At 49.4% G+C, this 27,942-nt stretch overlaps 1 protein-coding gene across 3 annotated transcripts in view; it reads left to right on the top strand.

Moving 5' to 3' along the window:
* Positions 1-24,249, top strand: part of VPS53 (VPS53 subunit of GARP complex) — a 218,790-nt gene extending 194,541 nt beyond the window's left edge. For 2 of the 3 annotated variants that reach the window (XM_055102102.2, XM_055102101.2), the window contains 3 exons: positions 6,029-6,166; positions 8,210-8,314; positions 8,842-24,249. In XM_055102102.2, the coding sequence (XP_054958077.1) occupies positions 6,029-6,166; positions 8,210-8,314; positions 8,842-9,012 (414 nt within the window). In that variant the 3' untranslated portion in view covers positions 9,013-24,249. The remainder of the gene's footprint in view (positions 1-6,028; positions 6,167-8,209; positions 8,315-8,841) is intronic. The other variant, XR_010110596.1, reaches the window with a different exon arrangement.
* Positions 24,250-27,942: the final 3,693 nt, after the last annotated feature.

The raw sequence follows: 27,942 nt of genomic DNA, 5'->3' as shown, positions 1-27,942 counted from the left end.
CAGGAGGATCAGTTGAGCCAGGGAGTTCAAGGTTGCAGTGAGCTATGATTGCACCACTGCATTCCAGCCCAGGTGACAGAGTAAGACCCTGTCTCTAATCATAATAATAATTTAAAAGAGTGATGATACCAAGTGTTGGTGAGGATGTGGAGCATCTGGAACTTTCATATGTGCTGGTAGAAATGGAAGTTAGCACAGCCACATTGGAAAACTCCTAGGCAGTTAGCCAAACATATGCCTACCCCATGATCCAGCAGTTCTACTCTTGAGTAGCTTCCACCCTAGAGAAATGAGGACTTTATGACCACCAAAGGCATGCACACGAATGTTCACAGCAGGTTTATGAGCAGGCAACTGGCTACAGTGAGAGAGAGCAGGAGAGACGAATGTTCACAGCAGGTTTATGAGCAGGCAACTAGCTACAGTGAGAGAGAGCAGGAGAGTTTGTTGAGAGGGAAAGGAGAGCATTGACTGGACGAGAGCATGAGGAAGGCTTCAGGGATGCCAGAAGTGTGCTCTGTCTTCCGTTAGGCAGCAGGATGTGCACATGTCTGGATGTTGATCGAATGGCATACGTGTTGTTTGTGTACTCTGTGAAAGTTATACCTAATTTTTTTAAAAAGAAAAAGAAATAGAACATGTGTCCACCTTGTTCCATCCCTCCTGATAGCCTAAGCTGTCTCCCCTGTGCCACCTCCTTGAAGAATTTTCTATGGTGGGACCAATATGGTTCACCTATGTGGTTTTGCTCACATGGTTCTTTGTCTTCTAGGAGTGTGGGCCTGTATCTTATTTACGCAAAATTTTCATCACTGTTGATAGTCATCGTGTCCCCAAGAATTGTAGGAGGCTCCTCGGGAAGTAAAGGGCCCCTCTCAAAGATTTCCATTGCTGGGTGATCAGCCTTCACAGGCATGGCATACTGGCCACCCTCGCACCCCCACATCCCATCAACAACATTAGCCAGCCCACACTGCCCCAGAAATTATCGCTGAGGCAGAAATGAATGTGGCAATAGCCACCCCTTGCCCAATGTCTCATGCCTAAGAAGATGAATTATCAACTATTTCAAAGTTGAAAACTAGCAGATTTTCATGATAAATGGGACCTTTCTGTCTTTACTTTGCACAGACAGCCGCCAAGTCTGTCAGGCTCATTCCCGCCTTTTCTGACTGCCTTGCTTTACGTATAAAACCTCAGGTTCGTTCCCGCCTTTTCTGACGGCCTTGCTTTACGTATAAAACCTGAGACCAGGGTTTTCACCTCTCAGTGTCTGGTAAAGACAGAATTTTATGGTGACTGGCCAGGGAATGAAAGTGTCTTATCTCCCTGTATATGAGGGACACGAGAGAATTATGCCTGGTGCATTCAAACCCTTCCTGTCATTTAAGACTGTACAATTATTTATGCATGTCATGTATCTCTGGGAAGTAAAGTAGGAAATATCTCCATATGCTTTAAAATATAATGACTGATTTTTTTTTCCTACCAACAAATGAATGCTAAGACATGGCTTTGATTTTGACAAGGCTCTCAAAATTTGCTACATGGAAGACAAAGTTGAGTCCTGAATGGTAGTCTTTAAACAAAAATTCCAGTTAATTAATGTACAGAAAATAATGTAAAAAACAGTAGCTAACTACTCAGCTCAGCAAAATATGTAACAAAATATGTAACATGTTTCCACATTTACTTTACATCTTTTTTTTTTTTTTTTGAGAAAATGTCTCACCATGTTGCCCAGTCTGGAGTACAATGGCGCAATCTTGGCTCACTGCAACCTTCACCTCCCGAGTTCAAGCCATTCTCCTGCCTCAGCCTCCCGAGTAGCTGGGATTACAGGTGTGCACCACCATATGTGGCTAATTTTTGTATTTTAGTAGAGATGGGGTCTCACCATGTTGGCCAGGCTGGTCTCAAACTCCTGACCTTAAGTGATCTGCCCACCTCAGCCTCCCAAAGTTCTGGGATTGCAGGCATGAGACACCGCGCCTGGCCCATTTTTTTTTTTCTTTTCTTAAGAGACAGGGTCCCACTCTGTCTCCCAGGCTGGGGTGCAATGGTGCCATCATAGCTCACTGCAACCTGGAATTCCTGGGCTTAAGCCATCTTCCCACCTCAGCCTCCTAAGTAGCTGAGACTACAAGTGTGTGCCACTGTGCCTGTCTAATCTTTTTATTTTTGTTTTTGTAGAGACAAGGTCTCACTGTGTTGCCCAGGGTAATCTTGAATTCGTAGCCTCAAGTGATCCTTCTGCCTCAGCCTCCCAAAATGCTGGGATTACAGGCATGAGCTGCCACACCCAGCCTGCTTTAGATCATTTTTATGTAAAGTAAATCATTACAGTTATTGCTGAAGACCGCCCCCATGAACCCCACCCTGCCCATCCCTTCCTCCATGCCCCAAAGTAAACACTGTCCTGATTTTGATTTTATTCTCATATGTGTTTTGATATATGTGTATATATTCACAAATGATATATGATTTTGTTTTGCATATTTTAAAACTATATAAATGGCATTAGACATATCATTTCCCCACTTGCTTTTTTTTGCCCAACTTACTATTTTCTGTGATTTATGCATGTTGATGCATGCTGTGTGCACCCATTCATTTTCACCTCAGCAGCATATTCCATTGCACGAATGCGCTGTCATTTGTTTATTCATTCCACTGTCAATGGACGTGTAGGTTGTTTCCAAACTTTTGCTTTTATAAACAGTGGATGCAGGGAACGTTTTTACGTGGGCAAGAATTCCTCTAATGGATATAAGTATTAATGCTGTGTTATGGGTGATACACATCTCCAGCTAAGGAAATGTTGCTAAATTTCCCCCAACGTGCTTGAACTAACTTCTACTGTCACCACTAGTCTGAATTTCAGTGTGGCGGTGCCCACACTAGATTATCAACCTGTTTACTTCTGACTCTGATGGGTGTATTATGGTGTACATTTGTGAATTTCACTGCCATGGCCGTGCCCACACTTGATTATCAAATAATCTGTTTACTTCTGACTCTGATGGATATATTATGGTGTACATCTGTGGTTTTAATTTGCATTTCCGAATTACTAACCAGGTTACGTGTCATTTCATATGCCTTTCGGGCATTTGAGTTTCCTCTTTTGTGCATCCGTTGTTGGTATTGTTTGCCTGTTGTTGTGTCGCTGTTGGGATAGTTTGTGCTTTTCCTGTTGATGTGTAGGAATCTTCATGTTCGGAACCCCATTCCCTTGTCAACGTTGCACGTATCTTCTCCTGATTTATGTCTTGTCTTTTACTTTGTTTGTTTCTTCTGATATAGATGCCTTTCATTTTAGGGTAGGTGGTTCATTCTTTCTGATGTTTGACATTCTTCTCCACCCATAAGCAATGAAAATAATCTCTGTATTTTCTTCTTCTTCTTTTTTTATTTTTTATTTTTTATGTATTTATTTTTTTGAGACAGTGTCTTGTTCTGTCACCCAGGCTGTAGCGCAAACCTCCCAGGTTCAAGCGATTCTCCTGCCTCAGCCTCCCGAGTAGCTGGGATTACAGGCATGCGCCACCACACCCGGCTAATTTTTGTATTTTTAGTAGAGACAGGGTTTCTCCATGTTGGCCAGGCTGGTCTCGAACTCCTGACCTCAGATGATCCACCCGCCTCGGCCTCCCAAAATGCTGGGATTACAGGCGTGAGCCACTGCACCCTGTATTTTCTTCTTAAAGTTTTTCTTTTTTATATCTAAGAATTTAATCCACCTAGAATGCTTTAGAGGCTTGTTCTGGGTTCCTCCGAGGAAAAGCAGCAGTCATTTCCACTGGAATTCTGGAAAGTGCGCTAACGCCAGGCTCTTCACGTGGGCCTTGAGCAATCTGTGCCATTCCCCCTCCTGGAGGTTTGCATACCCTTTTCTCTGAGCCCTTGGCCTTTTCAACAAAGCAGACACTAGGATAGTAAGAATTTCTATCTCTAGAAATCCAGAAAGGTCCAAAATGCCCTGCACTTTGCTGGCTACAGTTGAATGACCTGCGTGGTGCAGGCCTTTGACTAGCTGCATGAAATTGCTCTGACCTTAGTGTAATTCCTTACCACACCTAAATTATTCCACATAAAACACGGACGTCTTCCCCATGTTTCTACCATTGTTAAAATTACAGTTGCCATAACCCTTAAGTTCATAGTATCTGTCGTTACTTAGTTTCTCTTTAATCGTTAATTCTTCTGTCCAAAGCAAAGTAAATAGGAAATCGGAGGATGCAAAGTGTCGCAGGGCCTGAAGGGTCCCATTTCTCACCTACCTGATAGGATTACAGAAGGCTTTCCCAAAGAAGCAGGCAGTGGCAGAGAGTACAGGCCTTGCCCTGAATATGTTTGGCCGTTATCACCGGAGTTGAGTGGTGGCATTGGGAGCTGTCACCCCACTGCTGCCGTTGTCTGCTTGGTGACCATGTGGTTCCATTCTCCTAAGCCATCTCAACAGGCCAGAGTACACCCTTCTGGCTTCAGCCATTTCTCTGCTCCCTGGTTGCCAAGAGCAGCGGTGGCAGCAGAGCAGGGCAGTCAGCAGGAGTCAGTGTGAGCTCGACACCAAAACCACCCAGGGACATTTACCTGGGCAACCGGAAATGGAATTCCAGCTTCCCATCCACCTTTTGTCTAACCCGGTTACCTGGGCAACCGGAAATGGAATACCAGCTTCCCGTCCACCTTTTGTCTAACCCGGTTACCTGGGCAACCGGAAATGGAATTCCAGCTTCCCATCCACCTTTTGTCTAACCCCGTTACCTGGCAACCGGAAATGAATTCCAGCTTCCCGTCCAACTTTTGTCTAACCCCGTCCGTTGCATGAGATGAGTTTGGTGAGCTGTTAATCCTCTGGAACTTTTTCTCATCTGTAAAATGGGAACGATAAATAACCTCCAGGGTAGGTAAGGCTTTACTCAGATTAAATGTGACAAAACGTTCCTCATGTCATTCTCGGCAGTCAGTGAGCCTTTAGGACTATGGGTGTCCTTCTAGATAATTGGCATCCCAGTAAACCAGAACAAACAAAGAGGAAAAGGTAGATTGTTGCCAGGATACAATGTTTACATTTGGGTAAATCTCCTACATCCTCAGTAACATCCAGAGAAATTCAAAGTACAACAATAATGAGTTACTATTTTTTGCCTAATGAATAATCAGGATTTGATGAGTTTTCAGTGCTGATAAGGGTGCAGTCTGCATGGCTGGCACAGGTGTAAATGGGTCCATTCCATTGGAAAGATCTTAAAGTTTACACAACCACACACATCACAGAGTACTGCAGAGCCATTAAATCACAATTCTTCTTTAGAGATAGGGTCTCGCCATGAGGCCCAGGCTAGAGTGCAGTTAAAAACCATGATTTGTTTTTTAAAGACTGCAAAGATGGGAAAATAGAATATAAAAATTGTATATATTAAGTGAGAAAACCAGGTTATAAAATTGAATATACATACAGTATGATGCTGATTTAGTTTTATGGAGGAGTTGTGGTTTGTTACTGAGACAGGGTCTCCCTCTGTCACCCAGGCTGGAGATTTACAGTGGCACAATCTTGAGTCACTGCAGCCTCAGCCTCCCAGGCTTAAGCGATCCACCCACCTCAGTCTTCCTCAGTAGCTGGGACCACAGATGCGCACCCCCACGCCTGGCTAATTTTTGCATTTTTTGTAGAGGTGGGGTTTTGCCATGTTGCCCAGGCTGGTCTCAAATTCCTGAGCTCAAGTGATCCTGCTGCCTGGCCCTCCTGAAGTGCTGGGATTACAGGTGTGAGCCACGGCTCCTGGCCCCCTGATTTAGTTTTTTATATACGTACACATAGGCTGGCTCCTTGATGTTGTTTTTCCTAGGTGATGGGAATGATACATAATTTTTTTCTTTTATATTTCTGTTTATTTCCCAAATTTTTTGCAACAAGAATGTGTTACGTGTATAACGAGAAAAACATGACTCATCGGCATGAATCCACTTGGCACTGGGTCGCTGGAAGGGGCCGGTAATGCTCTGCTTTGCTCCACAGCTGCTGCTGGACACCCACTCGCTGAAGATGGTCCTGCTTGATCTCCCCTCCATCGGCTCGCAGGTGGTGAGGAAGGCACCCGCCAGCTACACCAAGATCGTTGTCAAAGGCATGACCCGGGCTGAGATGATCCTCAAGGTGATGGCTTGTGTTAAAAGGGGCCAGTTATTTATTTAATCTCTTTTTCTGAGAAGCCTTGGTTTTGAAAGCACAGGGTAGGTCCTATCCTCTCCGGCCTCAAAGCATGGTCCACATTCTTGGGCTGGACTGGATTTTGGCCTAATCAGATATTGTTGAAAGTCTGTGGATAGTTATTAGGGCTCAGTAATTCCTTCTGACAAATGAATTTCTTGTTGGCGTGGGATTCTCTTGTGATCAAATGTGGTCAAGCTTGGAGGTTAGGTGGTCGCCACTGTGAATCAATGTACGTCAGGGATCTCTGCTTCTCAGCAGGAATTTCAGGCACAGCTCTCAGTTACTCCCTTCCACATCAGCCTTTTTGGCTTTCTGTACTCTGCCACTTTAAATGAACTCTGAACAGATGTTGTAGTAACTGAATCTAATCAGCAAATGGATATTTTAAAGCCCCATTTAACAAAAGACTGTACTTCGAGTGAGGAACGTCTGAAGCCCTGCGCATCTGCCTCTGGTTTCCAGCTATTTTGAAGAGTAGGGATGAGGGCTGGAGAACAGATGGTCCTGTGGTGATGTGGTCTTAAAAGCCCAGGACCTGTAGGCTCTTCAGGCTACTTCCTAAACCAGATGACTCAGGGACGGCAGGAGTAGGAAGTGGCAGCAGGGCCTTAGACACCGGTGGGATGTGGGTGAGGATGAAGCAGCTCATGTGGGTGAGGATGAAGCAGCTCATGTGGGTGAGGGTGAAGAGCTCATGTGGGTGAGGATGAAGCAGCTCATGTGGGTGAGGATGAAGCAGCTCATGTGGGTGAAGATGAAGCAGCTCATGTGGGTGAGGATGAAGCAGCTCATGTGGGTGAGGATGAAGCAGCTCATGTAGGTGAGGATGAAGCAGCTCATGTGGGTGAGGGTGAAGCAGCTCATGTAGGTGAGGGTGAAGAGCTCATGTAGGTGAGGATGAAGCAGCTCATGGGGGGTGAGGATGAAGCTGCCTCATCATGTTCTTTCCCTGCTGCTTACTGCTGGGGAGGAGAGCCTGTGGTCTGGGAATTATCGGCAGAGCATGCCTGAGTGAACTCCTCCTCGCCACTCTTCCCTTCAGTCTCAGGAATTCAAAACAAATCAGTCGGCTGGGGAAAGAAAATCAGATACTGCATTCCAGAACGAAACGGAAATGAATAAGGGTTGCAGTGCCGTTCCTTTCCTTTGTTTGTGTGTTAATTGATAGTTTAAATTAGTCGTTACAGATTTTAAGTCTCCAAAAGGTGAGGCAGCTTTGGCATTTTTGTTTTTGCAGAAATCCACTTACTTATACCAGCTCCTTTTGCCACCCATTTCTCAGGAATCATAGTACGTCAAGGCAGAAGGAGCAAGTACCGTGTACTGGTGAAATGCCTGGAACAGGAGACCCTCTCACGCAGGGTTTCCCAGATGGTCCTGATAGTTTAAAAGTCACCTGGGACTCCAGCCAGGCCTACTGAATTAGAGTCTTTAGAGGAGGGCCCCGGAAACCCATACTTCAAAAAGCAGCGCAGGTGTTTTTAGGATTCAGCAAATTTAGGACATTGCTGTAGTGGCATGTGAAGATGAGATGGGCCACTGGGGCATTTCTAGTTTGGGTTGCTGCTGCTTAAGGAAACCTCTCAGAATCCATTTAGCACTCGGCTGGCAAGTGAGGAGTGAGTTTTCCTGAAGGGCCCGCTCCCGTCTCCTCCCGCGGTGGGTAGTGAGTTTTCCTGAGGCTCTGCTCCCGTCTCCTCCCGTGGTGGGTAGTGAGTTTTCTTGAGGGTCCGCTCCCGTCTCCTCCCGTGGTGGGTAGTGAGTTTTCCTGAGGGTCCGCTCCCGTCTCCTCCCGCGGTGGGTAGTGAGTTTTCCTGAGGGTCCGCTCCTGTCTCCTCCCGCGGTGGGTAGTGAGTTTTCTTGAGGGTCCGCTCCCGTCTCCTCCCGTGGTGGGTAGTGAGTTTTCCTGAGGGTCCGCTCCTGTCTCCTCCCGTGGTGGGTAGTGAGTTTTCCTGAGGGTCTTGCTCCTGTCTCCTCCCGCTGTAGGTAGTGATGGCCCCTCATGAACCGTTGGTGGTGTTTGTTGACAACTACATCAAACTTCTCACAGACTGCAACGCAGAAACCTTTCAGAAGATACTGGACATGAAGGTTTGTGCCGGGATGTTTGGTCCACACCTGCTCATCCTCCTCACACTCAGCGGTTCTTAACCGGGAATTGGGATATAAGTTCCGGGGGGGCTTTCTCAAAATGCATGTGCCTGGCTCCACGGAGCAAACCGGATTCAGAGAAGCCTCTGGAGGAGGATGGCCCCGGGCATGTGCACTTCAGGATTCTGACAGGCCCTGCATGCCCCGCTGAGACCACCTGCACAGGGAGGATGGGGCAGGGGCAGGGGGATGAGGACAGGCGTGTTGTCCTTCCCACCTGCTTGACCTGTCCTTTCTCCTCTGTCAGCCGCTTCTTTCCCTTCCTTTACCTTTTCTTCCCCTCTCTTTTCCTCCCACGCTACTACCCAGGGGATGGTGAGTCCCTTGAGGAAACGGTTCACCCTCAGCCTGGAGTAACTATGCTGTCTCCAGAGCCTCTGCTGACCCCATATCCAGATACTGCGCTCTCCCCCATGGGCCATTCTGGCCCAGACTTCATGACGGTTCTGTTTCTCTCTCAACCTCAGGGGCTGAAGAGGAGTGAGCAGAGCAGCATGCTGGAACTCCTGCGCCAGCGGCTCCCCGCACCGCCCTCGGGGGCAGAAAGCTCCGGCTCACTGTCCCTGACGGCGCCAACACCAGAGCAAGAGTCATCACGCATCCGCAAGCTCGAGAAACTCATTAAAAAGAGACTGTAGCAGCAGCAAGGGGCCCTTTGCTCCTGGCTGCAGACCCTCAGCGCCCGTTCCCCAGAAGCCCCCGACCTCTCCTATGCTCCCCGGCACTCTCACATCGTCGGTCTTCAAACTTCCTGGGACATGCGGGTTGTTACTGAGTCTCTCCCATGCCGCCTTACTTCCTGCCCTAATCAGAGACGCTGAGTAAGGGCTGGGCTCTAAGAGGGCGATTTAGGTGATCTCTGGTTCGTGAAGCAGAGGCAGCAGTGGAGGATAGGTCCCTGAGCTGCCCTTGACTCATGTAGCCTCCCCATGGCAGTCACACCCTCTGACACGTGGGCCCCACCCGTCCAGGCAACTTGAACAAGGAAGCCTGGATCTCACTCCTCCCTCCCTCCCTCTGTGGCTGGTTGAGGTTTTCCCTTCAGCCAGAGCTGAGTTTCCTCTCCCATCTCTGGGTTTGGCCCTCGGGCCTGAGTTAATGAAGTGGCAGATTACAGGTTCTTTATGGAGGCAGTGGAACCAGGTGTATTCTCATGGAAATCCCAGTTTCTGGCCCATATTTTGTTCATCGTACTTGTCATGACCTTACTTGACCAAGTTATCCCTGTGTTCTCGCCATTTCTCAGTTGTCTCCAAAGGTGAGATGTCCTCTGTGTCTGTCACCCAGGAAGGTCATATGTGCCAGGCCTTCAAGCAGGTATTCTGTCTGCCCTGGTGCTGCTGACCTGGGTATGGGCAGACCCAGATCTGACAGAGGGCTCTGCCTGGCACACTCGCCGGGTTGTGTGAGCAGATTCTTTCCTTTTTTTTTTTTTTTTTTTTGAGACGGAGTCTCGCTCTGTCACCCAGGCTGGAGTGCAGTGGCGCGATCTTGGCTCACTGCAACCTCCGCCTCCCAGGTTCAAGCAATTCTCCTGCCTCAGCCTCCTGAGTATCGGATTACAGGCGTGAGCCACCGAGCCCAGCCCCTTCTTCCATTTCTTTACTCCCACCCTGCTCCTGGCTTCTAGGGAAGGGAAACCAGGAAGTTCACTTGGAAGATGTTTCCTAGGTTTTCTCATCAGATGAAGCCACGGGAACGCCCAGGAAGTCCATACCCTCAAACCCCTTTCTGCCCACTCACCTTCAGGTCCACAGCACTTTCCAGCATCATCTGAAATAGCAAAGTTGATGTGCAGCGTCCCAGTGATGTGTTCCTGTGTTATGAGAAGGAGTCTGGGGTTCTGGATGCCTCAGGAACAGAAAATGGACCTTAAAGACCAGGCTGAGAGCCTGGCCTGGCACGCAGCCTGCCCGCCCCCCCACCCTTCCTGTCCACCGCGGGCTCTCTGCAGCAGGGCTTGCCGAAGAGACTGCTCCCAGCCTCTCATGTCATCCTGCATCCAGAGAACGGCAGCATATCAAGCCGTTATCCTGATTCACTCGGTTCCCTTGAAACCAGGCCTCAGTTAACCATGACCACAGCTACAGGCAAACCGCTGCTGTTGCTGCCTGCTTTTGCTGAAGAATGATATCTTGCCAGGCACGGCGGCTCATGCCTGTAGTCCCAACACTTTGGGAGACCAAGGCAGGAGGATCACTTGAGTCCAGGAGTTTGAGACCAGCCTGGGCAACATACAGATGTCTACAAAAATAAAAATTTGCAAGGTGTGGTGGCATGCACCTGTAGTCCCAACTGCTAGGGAGGCTGAGGTGGGCAGATTGCTTGAGCTCAGGAGTTTGAGACCAGTCTGGGCAACCTGGCGAAACCAAAAATACAAAAAATTGGCTGGGTGTGGTGGCTCATGCCTGTAATCACAGCACTTTGGGAGGCTGAGGCAGGTGGATCACCTGAGGTCAGGAATTCGAGACCAGCCTGGCCAACATGGCGAAACCCTGTCTCAAGTAAAAATTAAAAAATTAGCTGGGTGTCATGGCGAGTGCCTGTAATCCCAGCTACTGGGGAGGCTGAGACAGGAGAATCACTTAAACCCGGGAGGTGGAGGCTGCAGTGAGCCAAGATTTCACCACTGCACTCCAGCCTGGGTGACAGAGCAAGACCCCGTCTCAAAAAGTTTTCAGGACAGAGGAAATTTCCTTAAAATCCATAAAACTTGTAACACCCGTACAGTAGGAATAAGGTTTGGAAATCTGCCTGGAAACCTGATTTCCTCATCCCCACCTTGTTTCCCAACATAACCACTGCTCTGTGCCCCTGCCCTCTCTGCCAGGCTTTCTCCCCGATGCCGTCCAGCTCTGATCCTGAGCGTCATTTCTTCATCGGCTTCCAGGCTGTCCTTGCTAGCTGGTTTGACTCTCACGCATCAAGCGTCTCAAATTTGAGAATGCGGAGGAGAAAAGAAGTGTTGCGAGAAGGAGGTGCGGCCTTTAGTTGAGGTCTATTAGGAAAAGATTACAAATAAGACAAGGGCGGGGGGTGGCAGTCGGGAGAGCCCCCAGGAAGCCCTGTAGATGCCCCCACCCCAGCCCATGGGGTTGCTATGGTTAAGCAGCCTGAGCCGTACAGTTGAAAAGGGGCGGTGGGGCCCATCTCCAAATAGCACAGCCAGTTCAGCCGTCTGTCCTCAACCCAGGAGAGCTGGGGAAAGCCAGTGGACTCCTGCACCTGGTTCTTGTCACTCCTGGCGTTTGTGTACAGATCACCACTTCTCTTTTTGGTTCGTTGTTGAGGAGTCGTTTTCCGGACGGCTCCATCACAGCATTGAGCTATCAAGCTGCTGTTTTCCACAGTTGGTGGTCACAGCCAGGGAAGTTGCTGTCTTGATTTGTTACATTGTCAGTAATCCCCAAGGAGCCAATGGATGTCAGTAGGAGTTTCTGTTAAATGTCTCCTTGATGGGGACTGAGTACTGTGTAGAGACGCTGTGTTTCTCTTCTGGGGGTGTGCATCAGAACCACTGGGGCCTTTTAAAATATACAGATGCCGGCCGGGCGCCGTGGCTTACGCCTGGAATCCCAGCACTTGGGGAGGGTGAGGCGGGCGGATCACAAGCTCAGGAAATTGAGACCATCCTTGCCAATATGGTGAAACCCCATCTCTACAAAAAATACAAAAATTACCGGGGTGTGGTGGCGTGCACACCTCCCAGCTACTTGGGAGGCTGAGGCAGGAGAATCACTTGAACCCGGGAGGCAAAGATTGCAGTGAGCCGAGATCACGCCACTGCACTCCAGCCTGGTGACAGAGTGAGACTCTATCTCAAAACAAACAAACAAACAAAAAAACAGGTGCCCGGAGATTTTGAGTCAGTAAGTTTGGATGGGGCCTGGCATACAGGTTTAAAAGTTCCATAGGTAGTTATAACGTTTACACCTTGTTAAGAACCATTGCAACAGAGAGATTTGCTTTATGGAAGGGCTCCTGCCACACATTTTCATACATGTCTCTTTTTCTGACTCTAAGCTAAAAGTGCGCAGACACTACACTTGAGCTGGTGCCAACGTGGTGAAGATTCTCTACTGATAACAGCTTTCATTTTAAACTTGTGTTGGGTCAGGCGCGGTGGCTCACGCCTGTAATCCCAGCACTTTGGGAGGCCGAGGTGGGCGGATCACGTGAGGTCAGGAGTTTGAGACCAGCCTAGCCAACATGGCAAAATCCCATCTCTACTAAAAATACAAAAAAAAAAAAAAAAAAAAAAACAGGTGGCGGGTGCCTGTAATCCCAGCTACTTGGGAGGCTGAGGCAGGGGAATCAGTTGAATCTGGGAGGCAGAGGTTGCAGTGAGCCGAGGTCCCGCCACTGCACTCCAGCCTGGGAGACAGAGTGAGACTCAGTTAAAAAAAAAAAACTTTTGGTGGTGGTGGGGACCATGCCCAGAATTGGGCTCTCTCCATACTGATGAGGATTCTTCTTGTTTTGATGACCAACCCCCAAGCAGAAGCTTTATTTATTAACATCACTTCAAAAATAACGTATCAAAGGGGCACCCTAGGCCGGGTACTGTGGCATCACACCTGTAATGCCAGTGCTTGGAGAGGCTGAGGTGGGAAGATTGCTTGAGCCCAGGACTTCAAGACAAGCCTGGGCAACAGAGTGAGACCCCATCTCTATTAAAAAATAGGCCGGGCATGGTGGCTCACACCTGTAATCCCAGCACTTTGGGAGGCCGAGGCAGGTGGATCATGTGAGGTCAGGAGTTCGAGACCAGCCTGGTCGACATGGTGAAACCCTGTCTTTACTAAAAATACAAAATTAGCCAGGTGTGGTGGTGGGCGCCTGTAATCCCAGCTACTCAGGAGGCTGAGGCAGGAGGATCGCTTGAACCCAGGAGGCAGAGGCTGCAGTGAGCCGAGATCATGCCATTGCACTCCTGCCTGGGTGACGGAGCAAGACTCTCTAAAAAATAATAATGTTAAAGGAGTACCTGTGGATGAAAGCAGCAGCTAACAGCTCTGTGATTCAGCTAAACCTAGATATTGTGCCCATTCCTTCCCCTCAGTCCATTTTCTCTAGCCCTTTTAAAAACCAAAAAACAACTTTGAAGTCACTTTGGGTTTAAAATAAATAGTGGTAATTTGTATAATCAATAAAGAGTTCACTCTGCTCTTACTGAGGGGACTTGTCTGAAAGCTGGCTTAGCGGTGTCCAGGCCAGAGAACATCCTGTGTGGACTCTTAACAATGAAACAGGAGCCGCAATGGACAAGGTGTTCTGATCTCCAAACCCAGCTCAGGGATTGAAGCTAACTACCGCCACTCCTTCCTCTCTCGAAGAACAAAGAGCCAGTACCCAGGGCTCTGCCCACCCCCGAGAAGGGGTGCCTGATTTCTTATGTCTAGGGTGGCTTCTCTGTGCAGATCAGACAGGACTGAGAGCAGACAAGCTGAGACCAGCATGACCAGTACAGGGCACGCAGAGCGTGGGGGCAGGTCCGAGGCTGCTGCTCGATGCAGGGTATGACACCAACCCTTCCTGAGTTGCCATCGGATGAGGAGACCTGGTTCCCTGTTGAAAGAATGCCAGGGGAAATGCTGCATGTGCACAGCTGGAAATGGGGTTCCTTCCCTAGGAAGAGCACTCGGAATAACCTACTGGAAATGGGGTTCCTTCCCTAGGAAGAGCACTCGGAATAACCTACTGGAAATGGGATTCCTTCGCTAGGAAGAGCACTCGGAATAACCTGCTGGAAATGGGATTCCTTTGCTAGGAAGAGCACTCGGAATAACCTGCTGGAAATGGGGTTCCTTCGCTAGGAAGAGCACTCGGAATAACCTGCTGGAAATGGGGTTCCTTCCCTAGGAAGAGGACTCGGAATAACCTGCTGGAAATGGGGTTCCTTCGCTAGGAAGAGCACTCGGAATAACCTGCTGGAAATGGGGTTCCTTCCCTAGGAAGAGCACTCGGAATAACCTGCTGGAAATGGGGTTCCTTCCCTAGGAAGAGCACTCGGAATAACCTGCTGGAAATGGGGTTCCTTCCCTAGGAAGAGCACTCGGAATAACCTGCTGGAAATGGGGTTCCTTCGCTAGGAAGAGCACTCAGAATAACCTGCTGGAAATGGGGTTCCTTCCCTAGGAAGAGCACTCGGAATAACCTGCTGGAAATGGGATTCCTTTGCTAGGAAGAGCACTCGGAATAACCTGCTGGAAATGGGGTTCCTTCCCTAGGAAGAGCACTCGGAATAACCTGCTGGAAATGGGGTTCCTTCGCTAGGAAGAGCACTCAGAATAACCTGCTGGAAATGGGGTTCCTTCCCTAGGAAGAGCACTCGGAATAACCTGCTGGAAATGAGATTCCTTCCCTAGGAAGAGCACTCGGAATAACCTGCTGGAAATGAGATTCCTTCCCTAGGAAGAGCACTCGGAATAACCTGCTGGAAATGGGGTTCCTTCCCTAGGAAGAGCACTCGGAATAACCTGCTGGAAATGAGATTCCTTCCCTAGGAAGAGCACTCGGAATAACCTGCTGGAAATGGGGTTCCTTCCCTAGGAAGAGCACTCGGAATAACCTGCTGGAAATGAGATTCCTTCCCTAGGAAGAGCACTCGGAATAACCTGCTGGAAATGAGATTCCTTCCCTAGGAAGAGCACTCGGAATAACCTGCTGGAAATGGGGTTCCTTCCCTAGGAAGAGCACTCGGAATAACCTACTGGAAATGGGATTCCTTCGCTAGGAAGAGCACTCGGAATAACCTGCTGGAAATGGGATTCCTTTGCTAGGAAGAGCACTCGGAATAACCTGCTGGAAATGGGGTTCCTTCCCTAGGAAGAGCACTCGGAATAACCTGCTGGAAATGGGGTTCCTTCCCTAGGAAGAGCACTCGGAATAACCTGCTGGAAATGGGGTTCCTTCCCTAGGAAGAGCACTCGGAATAACCTGCTGGAAATGGGGTTCCTTCGCTAGGAAGAGCACTCAGAATAACCTGCTGGAAATGGGGTTCCTTCCCTAGGAAGAGCACTCGGAATAACCTGCTGGAAATGGGATTCCTTTGCTAGGAAGAGCACTCGGAATAACCTGCTGGAAATGGGGTTCCTTCCCTAGGAAGAGCACTCGGAATAACCTGCTGGAAATGGGGTTCCTTCGCTAGGAAGAGCACTCAGAATAACCTGCTGGAAATGGGGTTCCTTCCCTAGGAAGAGCACTCGGAATAACCTGCTGGAAATGAGATTCCTTCCCTAGGAAGAGCACTCGGAATAACCTGCTGGAAATGAGATTCCTTCCCTAGGAAGAGCACTCGGAATAACCTGCTGGAAATGGGGTTCCTTCCCTAGGAAGAGCACTCGGAATAACCTGCTGGAAATGAGATTCCTTCCCTAGGAAGAGCACTCGGAATAACCTGCTGGAAATGGGATTCCTTCCCTAGGAAGAGCACTCGGAATAACCTGCTGGAAATGGGGTTCCTTCGCTAGGAAGAGCACTCAGAACAACCTGCTGGAAATGGGGTTCCTTCGCTAGGAAGAGCACTCGGAATAACCTGCTGGAAATGGGATTCCTTTGCTAGGAAGAGCACTCAGAATAACCTGCTGGAAATGGGGTTCCTTCCCTAGGAAGAGCACTCGGAATAACCTGCTGGAAATGGGGTTCCTTCCCTAGGAAGAGCACTCGGAATAACCTGCTGGAAATGGGGTTCCTTCGCTAGGAAGAGCACTCAGAATAACCTGCTGGAAATGGGGTTCCTTCCCTAGGAAGAGCACTCGGAATAACCTGCTGGAAATGAGATTCCTTCCCTAGGAAGAGCACTCGGAATAACCTGCTGGAAATGAGATTCCTTCCCTAGGAAGAGCACTCGGAATAACCTGCTGGAAATGGGGTTCCTTCCCTAGGAAGAGCACTCGGAATAACCTGCTGGAAATGAGATTCCTTCCCTAGGAAGAGCACTCGGAATAACCTGCTGGAAATGGGATTCCTTTGCTAGGAAGAGCACTCGGAATAACCTGCTGGAAATGGGGTTCCTTCGCTAGGAAGAGCACTCAGAACAACCTGCTGGAAATGGGGTTCCTTCGCTAGGAAGAGCACTCGGAATAACCTGCTGGAAATGGGATTCCTTTGCTAGGAAGAGCACTCAGAATAACCTGCTGGAAATGGGGTTCCTTCCCTAGGAAGAGCACTCGGAATAACCTGCTGGAAATGGGGTTCCTTCCCTAGGAAGAGCACTCGGAATAACCTGCTGGAAATGGGATTCCTTTGCTAGGAAGAGCACTCGGAATAACCTGCTGGAAATGGGGTTCCTTCCCTAGGAAGAGCACTCGGAATAACCTGCTGGAAATGGGGTTCCTTCGCTAGGAAGAGCACTCGGAATAACCTGCTGGAAATGGGGTTCCTTCCCTAGGAAGAGCACTCGGAATAACCTGCTGGAAATGGGATTCCTTTGCTAGGAAGAGCACTCGGAATAACCTGCTGGAAATGGGGTTCCTTCCCTAGGAAGAGCACTCGGAATAACCTGCTGGAAATGGGATTCCTTTGCTAGGAAGAGCACTCGGAATAACCTGCTGGAAATGGGGTTCCTTCCCTAGGAAGAGCACTCGGAATAACCTGCTGGAAATGGGGTTCCTTCGCTAGGAAGAGCACTCAGAACAACCTGCTGGAAATGGGGTTCCTTCCCTAGGAAGAGCACTCGGAATAACCTGCTGGAAATGGGGTTCCTTCCCTAGGAAGAGCACTCGGAATAACCTGCTGGAAATGGGATTCCTTCGCTAGGAAGAGCACTCAGAATAACCTGCTGGAAATGGGGTTCCTTCGCTAGGAAGAGCACTCGGAATAACCTGCTGGAAATGGGGTTCCTTCCCTAGGAAGAGCACTCGGAATAACCTGCTGGAAATGGGGTTCCTTCGCTAGGAAGAGCACTCAGAACAACCTGCTGGAAATGGGGTTCCTTCGCTAGGAAGAGCACTCGGAATAACCTGCTGGAAATGGGATTCCTTTGCTAGGAAGAGCACTCGGAATAACCTGCTGGAAATGGGGTTCCTTCCCTAGGAAGAGCACTCGGAATAACCTGCTGGAAATGGGGTTCCTTCCCTAGGAAGAGCACTCGGAATAACCTGCTGGAAATGGGGTTCCTTTGCTAGGAAGAGCACTCGGAATAACCTGCTGGAAATGGGATTCCTTCGCTAGGAAGAGCACTCAGAATAACCTGCTGGAAATGGGGTTCCTTCGCTAGGAAGAGCACTCGGAATAACCTGCTGGAAATGGGGTTCCTTCCCTAGGAAGAGCACTCGGAATAACCTGCTGGAAATGGGGTTCCTTCGCTAGGAAGAGCACTCGGAATAACCTGCTGGAAATGGGATTCCTTTGCTAGGAAGAGCACTCAGGATAACCTGCTGGAAATGGGATTCCTTTGCTAGGAAGAGCACTCGGAATAACCTGCTGGAAATGGGATTCCTTCCCTAGGAAGAGCACTCGGAATAACCTGCTGGAAATGGGGTTCCTTCCCTAGGAAGAGCACTCAGAATAACCTGCTGGAAATGGGGTTCCTTCCCTAGGAAGAGCACTCGGAATAACCTGCTGGAAATGGGATTCCTTCCCTAGGAAGAGCACTCAGAATAACCTGCTGGAAATGGGGTTCCTTCCCTAGGAAGAGCACTCGGAATAACCTGCTGGAAATGGGGTTCCTTTGCTAGGAAGAGCACTCGGAATAACCTGCTGGAAATGGGGTTCCTTCCCTAGGAAGAGCACTCAGAACAACCTGCCACAACCTGCCTGCTTGAGGGTGACTGGGATTCCTTCCCTAGGAAGAGCACTCGGAATAACCTGCTGGAAATGGGGTTCCTTCCCTAGGAAGAGCACTCGGAATAACCTGCTGGAAATGGGATTCCTTTGCTAGGAAGAGCACTCGGAATAACCTGCTGGAAATGGGGTTCCTTCCCTAGGAAGAGCACTCGGAATAACCTGCTGGAAATGGGGTTCCTTCGCTAGGAAGAGCACTCGGAATAACCTGCTGGAAATGGGGTTCCTTCCCTAGGAAGAGCACTCAGAACAACCTGCCACAACCTGCCTGCTTGAGGGTGACTGGGATTCCTTCCCTAGGAAGAGCACTCGGAATAACCTGCTGGAAATGGGGTTCCTTCCCTAGGAAGAGCACTCGGAATAACCTGCTGGAAATGGGGTTCCTTCCCTAGGAAGAGCACTCAGAATAACCTGCTGGAAATGGGATTCCTTTGCTAGGAAGAGCACTCGGAATAACCTGCTGGAAATGAGATTCCTTCCCTAGGAAGAGCACTCGGAATAACCTGCTGGAAATGGGGTTCCTTCCCTAGGAAGAGCACTTGGAATAACCTGCTGGAAATGGGGTTCCTTCCCTAGGAAGAGCACTCGGAATAACCTGCTGGAAATGGGGTTCCTTCCCTAGGAAGAGCACTCAGAACAACCTGCCACAACCTGCCTGCTTGAGGGTGACTGGGATTCCTTCCCTAGGAAGAGCACTCGGAATAACCTGCTGGAAACGGGATTCCTTCCCTAGGAAGAGCACTCGGAATAACCTGCTGGAAACGGGATTCCTTCCCTAGGAAGAGCACTCAGAACAACCTGCCTGCTTGAGGGTGACAGCAAGTGTCTCATACTTCTCGTCTACTCCAAGTCAGATTCCTAAAAATAAAATAGAGCTGCAATGGGCAATTTAAGCAAAAGCCTTAGAAACATGGACACCTGAAATGCTGGCCTACATGAAGGGTACGATGACATTTTATATATTAAATAAAAATTCCCAGTCCTGTTTTAGTATTCATCAGAATAGCCTCTTGGACCCTCGAAGTTCTACACCTTTGGGAGATATAAATTTCCTTAAAATAAAGGGATTGCTTCTTTGTGTAAATAGCTTTCATTTTCTCCATCTGGAAGTGATTTCTGCCTGCATGTTGGAGCACAAAATACTGCAGTTAATTAAAGCATTACTGGATGTCATTTGCTAGAATGTATTTCCTTACTGCTGACAGAAAACAGAACAGACTCTAGGAAAGAATTAGCAAGCCCGTGACCCTGGCCGCTCCCGGTGGCTGCCCTTCTCCCTTCCCTGACAGTCTAAGGAAGCAACGCGTGGGAGCAGAATGTGGCCGACTGAGCCCAGTCCTGACCTGTCCAGTTGCAGTGGAGCCTGTCTGTAATGTTGTGTAAAGCGTTTTGCTTCTGACTTGGAACCCTACTTGCCCTGTGAATTTCTATCCTGTGAACGTTCCCTTCTCTGTCCTTACCGTTCCCATCACAGCCTGCTCTTCCAGTGATGGCCAAGTGATTTCTCTCCTGCACGCATGAGTCCATCCTGTTTCCTTAGTAGCTGGATGGACGTTTTGCCATGAAAACTCTTTGGGAAGTCTTGTGTCCTTTAGTGATTTCTCTCCTGCACGCATGAGTCCATCCTGTTTCCTTAGTAGCTGGTTGGACGTTTTTGCCATGAAAACTCTTTGGGAAGTCCTGTGTCCTTTCAACAGGGGAAAACTGGCTGCGGCCCTTCCATTAGGCTCCAGGATCATTACCTCGTTTCCATTCTTTCTTTTCAACAGCTCCCCACTTTACTAGGGAAGCCAAGGGATCAACCTTATGAGAAAAGAGCCTTCCCTGTAGCCCACCTGGAAGGGCATTGCCTGCCAGCTCCTTCCTTCTCACCTATGTGAACAGGAGGGAAGATGCCGGCGATCCATGGATCTGTGGGACATGAAGGACGTGTCCATCAGAAATGAAAGCAGCCTGGGATTGGAAGCGTCCACAGAAGACTTGATCTGCAGGTCTTGATTTGGACCTGGCACTTTGACACCAGGCGAGTCACTGATCCCCTGAGCATCCATTTTCAATATTGGTGAGAGGGGATTATAATGAATATTGGCTGTGAAGGTCACACAAGACCGGGCTATATGCACTTGCTCTGCCATAAGGCAGTGTGAAGTGTGTTCGTGATCACTTGTGGGCGGGAGCCTGTGGCTGTCTTGCCTGGACTGGCTTTTTTAAACATGGCTGAGTGGTGACAAATCCTGCGGCCGTGTGCAGGCTACATCCGCAGCGAGCTCAGCATATCTGGTCTTTGCCTTTTTAGGTCATGACTGTAATATCGAGCTTACACGAGAGTTTTAAAAGACTGAGCAGTATCCCCTTCCCCTGGCAGCTGTTGCTTCCGTAGCATTTAGGGATAAACCTGCAGACACTGAGAAGAGAGCTTCCTGCCTCCTGGGGCTGGTGGCGAGGCTGCCTGTTGTGGAAAACAGGGCACGTCTCCTGTGAATGCGAATTGCGAGAGTTGCCAAAGCCTCCCTTCCAAAAAACTTGCTTAGGTGTCTGGTGTCCACAGACCAGACTCTTCTCCCGGCAGGGACAAAAATTCTTGCCTGCCTTTCTTTTTCTTTTTTTTCCTTTTACTTATTCTTGCCTTTTCTTCTTCTTCTTCTTTAGGTATGATGCCCAAAAAAAACTAAGCAAGATTAACTTGGGACAGGCAGTTCTAACTGGGAAGCCTGAACTCACAGGCTGTTTGGATTACTTTCCAATTGTGTTTCAAAGATGTTTAGACTTTTCCCAAGGCCAGCTGAATCCTTATAATCAGCCCAAAAGTTCCTTTCTGTTTCTGTCTGTCCCCTTTGAGGGTGTTGACTCAGAGAACCTGGGGCAATATGAGATGTTAAAATAAAAATAGCGTCCAACGTCCCGCCTCCTGGGAATGCTGCTCACTTCATCCGAGGGCTCTGGGAGCTTCTGCTCAGTCATCAAATGGAATTTGCACAATTGTCTTGCCTCCTGTTTTGGGTAATTTTTCAACAAGTGAGAAATTAAGAACAGCTTCTCAGCAAACTTCCCTCTACTTCCAGGGCCAAGAAAAGTATTTGCAGAGTGGGCTGCAGCTTTCAGGGGTCTCAGGTGAAATGGTGGCAAGAAACCCCAGCTCCCTTCATGTGTTTGCTTTGTGCTGATGGAAAAGGAAGGCACTTCTCAGCTGCCAGAGACCACATTCCACAGGGTTCTTCACAAAATCAAGCGCTGCAGTGGACCGACTGGAGCAGCCGCTGGAGGGCTTTAGAAGGCAAATGGAATACATATCAAATGCTATATAAAGAAAACATCTGTTTACACATAGAGTCCCCCACAGCCTCATACCCACACCCAATATCAAATGCTATATAAAGAAACATCCGTTTACACATAGAGTCCCCCACAGCCTCATACCCACACCCAATATCAAATGCTCTATGAAGAAAACATCTGTTTACACGTAGAGCCCCCCACAGCCTCCTACCCACACCCAATATCAAATGCTGTACAAAGAAACATCAGTTTACACACAGAGTCCCCCACAGCCTCATACCCACACCCAATATCAAATGCTATATAAAGAAACATCAGTTTACACACAGAGTCCCCCACAGCCTCATACCCACACCCAATATCAAATGCTGTATAAAGAAACATCAGTTTACACACAGAGCCCCCCACAACCTCATACCCACACCCAATATCAAATGCTATATAAAGAAACATCAGTTTACACACAGAGTCCCCCACAGCCTCATACCCATGTCTGTCACATCTTTGCATGGCCCTAAAGGATCCAGAGCTTTGGATCAGCAGCTGGCTAGCTCGGAGGTCAGAGGAGGGTGCTGAGGGGAGTGGAGGTTAGTTGGGGTAGCCCTGGGCCCTGGCTGCACAGCCCAGCTGCCGTGTGGCCTGCATGTGGTATCTTAGGTCATGAGAGGGCCTGGGCGATTCAGTGCTATCTGTATTTGTTGGTGGGGTGGGAAGGAAAAGGTAACTGCGTATTTACTGTGTCCTGGATACATTATCTCATCGGATGAAATTCCTGCTAAGTTGAGCTCCGTTTAGTGGATGGGACTTGGAGGCTCAAAGAGGGTAAGTGACAGGCCCAAGGATATGTGCCTAGTGAGGGGTGAGCCAGGATTCAATGTGTGACTAGTAAGGGGTCAGCCAGGATTTGATATGGGACTAGTAAGGGGTCGGCCAGGATTTGATATGTGACTAGCAAGGGGACAAGCCAGGATTTGATGTGACTAGTGAGGGGTCAGCCAGGATTTCATATGGGACTAGTAAGGGGTCGGCCAGGATTTGATACGTGACTAGCAAGGGGACAAGCCAGGATTTGATATGTGACTAGTGAGGGGTGAGCCAGGATTCGATATGTGACTCGTAAGGGGTCAGCCAGGATTTGGTATGTGACTAGTAAGGGGACGAGCCAGGATTTGGTATGTGACTAGTAAGGGGGCGAGCCAGGATTCGATGTGACTAGTAAGGGGTCAGCCAAGATTTGATATGTGACTAGTGAGGGATGAGACAGGATTTGATATGTGACTAGTGAGGGGTGAGCCAGGATTTGATATGTGACTAGTGAGGGATGAGCCACGATTTGATATGTGACTAGTGAGGGGTGAGCCAGGATTTGATATGTGGCTAGTGAGGGGTGAGCCAGGATTTGATATGTGGCTAGTGAGGGGTGAGCCAGACAGGATTTGATATGTGGCTAGTGAGGGGCGAGCCAGGATTCGATATGTGACTAGTAAGTGGGCGAACCAGGATTTGATATGTGACTAGTAAGGGGGTGAGCCAGGATTCGATACGTGACAAGTGAGGGGCGAGCCAGGATTCGATACGTGACCAGTAAGGGGTCAGCCAGGATTCGATACGTGACCAGTGAGGGGCGAGCCAGGATTCGATACGTGACCAGTGAGGGGCGAGCCAGGATTCGATACGTGACCAGTGAGGGGCGAGCCAGGATTCCATACGTGACCAGTGAGGGGCGAGCCAGGATTCCATACGTGACCAGTGAGGGGCGAGCCAGGATTCGATACGTGACCAGTGAGGGGCGAGCCAGGATTCGATACGTGACTAGTGAGGGGTGAGCCAGGATTCGATACGTGACGAGCCAGGATTCGATACGTGACTAGTAAGGGGGCGAGCCAGGATTTGATATGTGGCTAGTGAGGGGTGAGCCAGGATGCGATATGTGAGTAGTGAGGAGTGAGCCAGGATTTGATATGTGGCTACTGAGGGGCGAGCCAGGATTTGATATGTGACTAGTCAGGGGGTCAGCCAGGATTCGATACGTGACTAGTAAGGGGGTCAGCCAGGATTTGATATGTGACTAGTGAGGGGTGAGCCAGGATTTGACATGTGACTAGTAAGGGGTGAGCCGGGATTCAATATGTGACTAATGAGGGGTGAGCCAGGATTCGATATGTGCCTAGTGGAGGGGTCAGCCAGGATTTGATATGTGGCTAGTAAGGGGTGAGCCAGCCAGGATTTGATATGTGACTAGTGACGAGTGAGCCAGGATTTGATATGTGACTAGTAAGGGGGTGAGCCAGGATTTGATATGTGACTAGTAAGGGGGTGAGACAGGATTTGATATGTGACTAGTGAGGGGTGAGACAGGATTTGATATGTGACTAGTGAGGGGTGAGCCAGGATTTGCTATGTGACTAGTAAGGGGGCGAGCCAGGATTTGGCTCCAGCCTTCATTCCAACATCCATGCCTTTTGTACTACACCAGCAGTTTTCAAATTTATGGGACAAAATTTTACATTGGATTCCCACTATACAAAATAGATAAAAGTATTTTATGAATATATTTTATGAGTTCAAATATTTTTCAAAGGAAATCAGTAAAAGCATTGAAAACTATTCCAGCAAATAGGAAGCATTTTAAACCAAGGTTATGGATGAAAATGTGTGTGTATCAACCCCAGTTTACTTCTGGGTTGCACAGAATAGAGAAATCTTTATTTAATCCAGCTAAGAATTTGCAAATAGTATCCATTTTGTTTTGTTTTAAACAGCTCTTCTTGCGGTGGTAGAGGCTCTTCAATTAAACAGAGGTGGTAACAGGCTCTTTGTCTCCTGAAGTCTTCATGGCCGTGAACAGCCCTCGGAGAAAGAGGTTAACAGAAGCAAGGGCCTCCGACATCCTACATTTGCCCCCAGAAGACATTTGAGGATGCGTGTCGCGTTATTACCATTTTTAATGTTTAGTTTTTAGAACTAAAACTAAATGCATTTAAAAGTGAAGTTAGAATCAAACCTTTGTAGAGGTTCTCACTCCACCAAAACATCACTGAAGATTTCCAGGTTTCCCCAGGTGTCTGTTTGGAAGCTGCTGCCCTCATTGACACACGTTGCTCATGGTTTTTCTGACCTTACAGGGGAGGGCAGGCTTGGCACTGTCACCTAGTACAGGAAAGGGCACCGTTTGACTTGAGGTAGCCACCCATTCAACAATAGCACCTAAACTCTCTCCCAAATTCTGTGCAAATACAGGTTGAGCATACCTAACCTGAGATGCTTGGGCCCAGGAGTGTTTTGGAGTTCAGCTTTTTTTTGATTTTGGAATATGTGTATTATATACATGCCAGTTCAGCATCCCTAATCGGAAAATCCCAAATCCAAATCGCTTCAGTGAGCACTTCCTTTGGGTGTCATGTCAGCACTCAAAATGTTTTGGATTTTGGAGCATTTTGTATTTCGGATGATCAACCCATAAGGCTGTGGGGCACAGTTGAGATGAGGCCTTGTGGCCTTTGGAAAGAACATCTGAGAACCCTCTGAGTAACCCCTGGTGCAAGGGAGACAGTACTAAGAACAAAGCAGTGTCACTGGGATGGAGAAGGGGCTTGGTCAGAGGGAGGTGGGCGATCAGAAGAACCTGATCCTTCCAAAAGCCCCAAATCTTGTGCTTGAGACCTCGCATGACTGCATAGGCAATGCTTCCTGACCTTTTCAGGACTTGAAACAGAAGTGATGACATGATTAACTCCTCTTCCCTCAACAGAAGAGGCTGCTGGGGCCAGAAGTGATGGGCCTGGGGACACCTCCCTCCATCCACAGCCCCAAGGCTAAAGGGATCAGTATCTGGCCATTTGCTGGATACCTTTGCGGTGGCCCCAGCATTCCAGTTGGGAAACTCAGAATTGGGGCATGAAGGTTGGAATTAGAGCATCGGGGTTGGGTGGTGTGTTTGTTTCCGTGTTGGGAACTTTGTCAAAGTCCCTCCGTTTGTAGATGGGATGCTGAGATTTCAAGAGGTTTAATCACTGGCTTACTCCCCGCCATAGAAGAGGAGCGGCAAAAGCTAAGCCACTTGTGTACATGCCACTCTCAATATCCTGCTGTCAACTCACCACACCACTTTCCCTAGCTGTCCAGTCCTGGGGTCTGTCCTTTGCCCCACCCAGGTCCTCAGAGACTGTCCCCTTTCACCCTCTGCTTGCAGAAGTGAACAGGGGTCCCCCTGCTTTTCCTGATCCCACTCCCCCCACAGCCTGTCGGTTTTGTTAGTGCGTCAAGGGAGTCCACCGCCCCCATCCCCACATGCATTCCTGCCGAGCAAGTCAGCTTCCATCTCAAGCAGTGTCCTGATCCTGCGCTCGAAGGTCACCAGTGCTCTTCTAGAAACTCAGCTTCCATCTCAACCGCTGTCCTGACCCCTCTCTCGAAGGTCACCGGTGCTCTTCTACAAAGTCAGCTTCCATCTCAAGCACTGTCCTGACCCTGCTCTCGAAGGTCACCGATGCTCTTCTAGAAAGTCAGATTCCATCTCAACCGCTGTCCTGACCCCGCTCTCGAAGGTCACCGGTGCTCTTCTACAAAGTCAGCTTCCATCTCAACCGCTGTCCTGACCCCTCTCTCGAAGGTCACCGGTGCCCTTCTAGAAAGTCAGCTTCCATCTCAACCGCTGTCCTGACCCCTCTCTCGAAGGTCACCCGTGCCCTTCTAGAAAGTCAGCTTCCATCTCAACCGCTGTCCTGACCCCTCTCTCGAAGGTCACCGGGGCCCTTCTAGAAAGTCATCTTCCATCTCAACCGCTGTCCTGACACCTCTCTCGAAGGTCACCCGTGCCCTTCTACAAAGTCAACTTCCATCTCAACCGCTGTCCTGACCCCTCTCTCGAAGGTCACCGGTGCCCTTCTAGAAAGTCAGCTTCCATCTCAACCGCTGTCCTGACCCGTCTCCCGAAGGTCAGCGGTGCCCTTCCAGAAAGTCAGCTTCCATCTCAACCGCTGTCCTGACCCCGCTCTCGAAGGTCACCGGTGCTCTTCTAGAAAGTCAGCTTCCATCTCAACCGCTGTCCTGACCCCACTCTCGAAGGTCACCGGTGCTCTTCTAGAAAGTCAGCTTCCATCTCAACCGCTGTCCTGACCCTGCTCTCGAAGGTCACCGATGCTCTTCTAGAAAGTCAGCTTCCATCTCAACCGCTGTCCTGACCCCTCTCTCGAAGGTCACCGGTGCTCTTCTAGAAAGTCAGCTTCCATCTCAACCGCTGTCCCGACCCCTCTCTCGAAGGTCACCGGTGCCCTTCTAGAAAGTCAGCTTCCATCTCAACCGCTGTCCTGACCCCTCTCTCGAAGGTCACCGGTGCCCTTCTACAAAGTCAGCTTCCATCTCAACCGCTGTCCTGACCCCTCTCTCGAAGGTCACCGGTGCTATTCTACAAAGTCAGCTTCCATCTCAACCGCTGTCCTGACCCCTCTCTCGAAGGTCACCGGTGCCCTTCTAGAAAGTCAGCTTCCATCTCAACCGCTGTCCTGACCCTGCTCTCGAAGGTCACCGGTGCTCTTCTAGAAAGTCAGCTTCCATCTCAACCGCTGTCCTGACCCCTCTCTCGAAGGTCACCGGTGCTCTTCTAGAAAGTCAGCTTCCATCTCAACCGCTGTCCTGACCCCTCTCTCGAAGGTCACCGGTGCCCTTCTACAAAGTCAGCTTCCATCTCAACCGCTGTCCTGACCCCTCTCTCGAAGGTCACCGGTGCCCTTCTAGAAAGTCAGCTTCCATCTCAACCGCTGTCCTGACCCGTCTCCCGAAGGTCACCGGTGCCCATCTAGAAAGTCAGCTTCCATCTCAACCGCTGTCCTGACCCTGCTCTCGAAGGTCACCGGTGCTCTTCTAGAAAGTCAGCTTCCATCTCAACCGCTGTCCTGACCCCTCTCTCGAAGGTCACCGATGCTCTTCTAGAAAGTCAGCTTCCATCTCAACCGCTGTCCTGACCCCGCTCTCGAAGGTCACCGGTGCTCTTCTAGAAAGTCAGCTTCCATCTCAACCGCTGTCCTGACCCTGCTCTCGAAGGTCACCGATGCTCTTCTAGAAAGTCAGCTTCCATCTCAACCGCTGTCCTGACCCTGCTCTCGAAGGTCACCGGTGCTCTTCTAGAAAGTCAGCTTCCATCTCAACCGCTGTCCTGACCCCTCTCTCGAAGGTCACCGGTGCCCTTCTAGAAAGTCAGCTTCCATCTCAACGGCTGTCCTGACCCCTCTCTCGAAGGTCACTGGTGCCCTTCTACAAAGTCAGCTTCCATCTCAACCGCTGTCCTGACCCCTCTCTCGAAGGTCACCGGTGCCCTTCTACAAAGTCAGCTTCCATCTCAACCGCTGTCCTGACCCCTCTCTCGAAGGTCACCGGTGCCCTTCTAGAAAGTCAGCTTCCATCTCAACCGCTGTCCTGACACCTCTCTCGAAGGTCACCGGTGCCCTTCTAGAAAGTCAGCTTCCATCTCAACCGCTGTCCTGACCCTGCTCTCGAAGGTCACCGGT

The sequence above is a fragment of the Pan paniscus genome, chromosome 19 (genome assembly GCF_029289425.2).
Source record: "Pan paniscus chromosome 19, NHGRI_mPanPan1-v2.0_pri, whole genome shotgun sequence".
Classification (NCBI taxonomy): Eukaryota; Metazoa; Chordata; class Mammalia; order Primates; family Hominidae; genus Pan; species Pan paniscus.
Note: the sequence above shows the minus strand (reverse complement) of the source record. Positions and strands in the feature narration are given on the sequence as shown.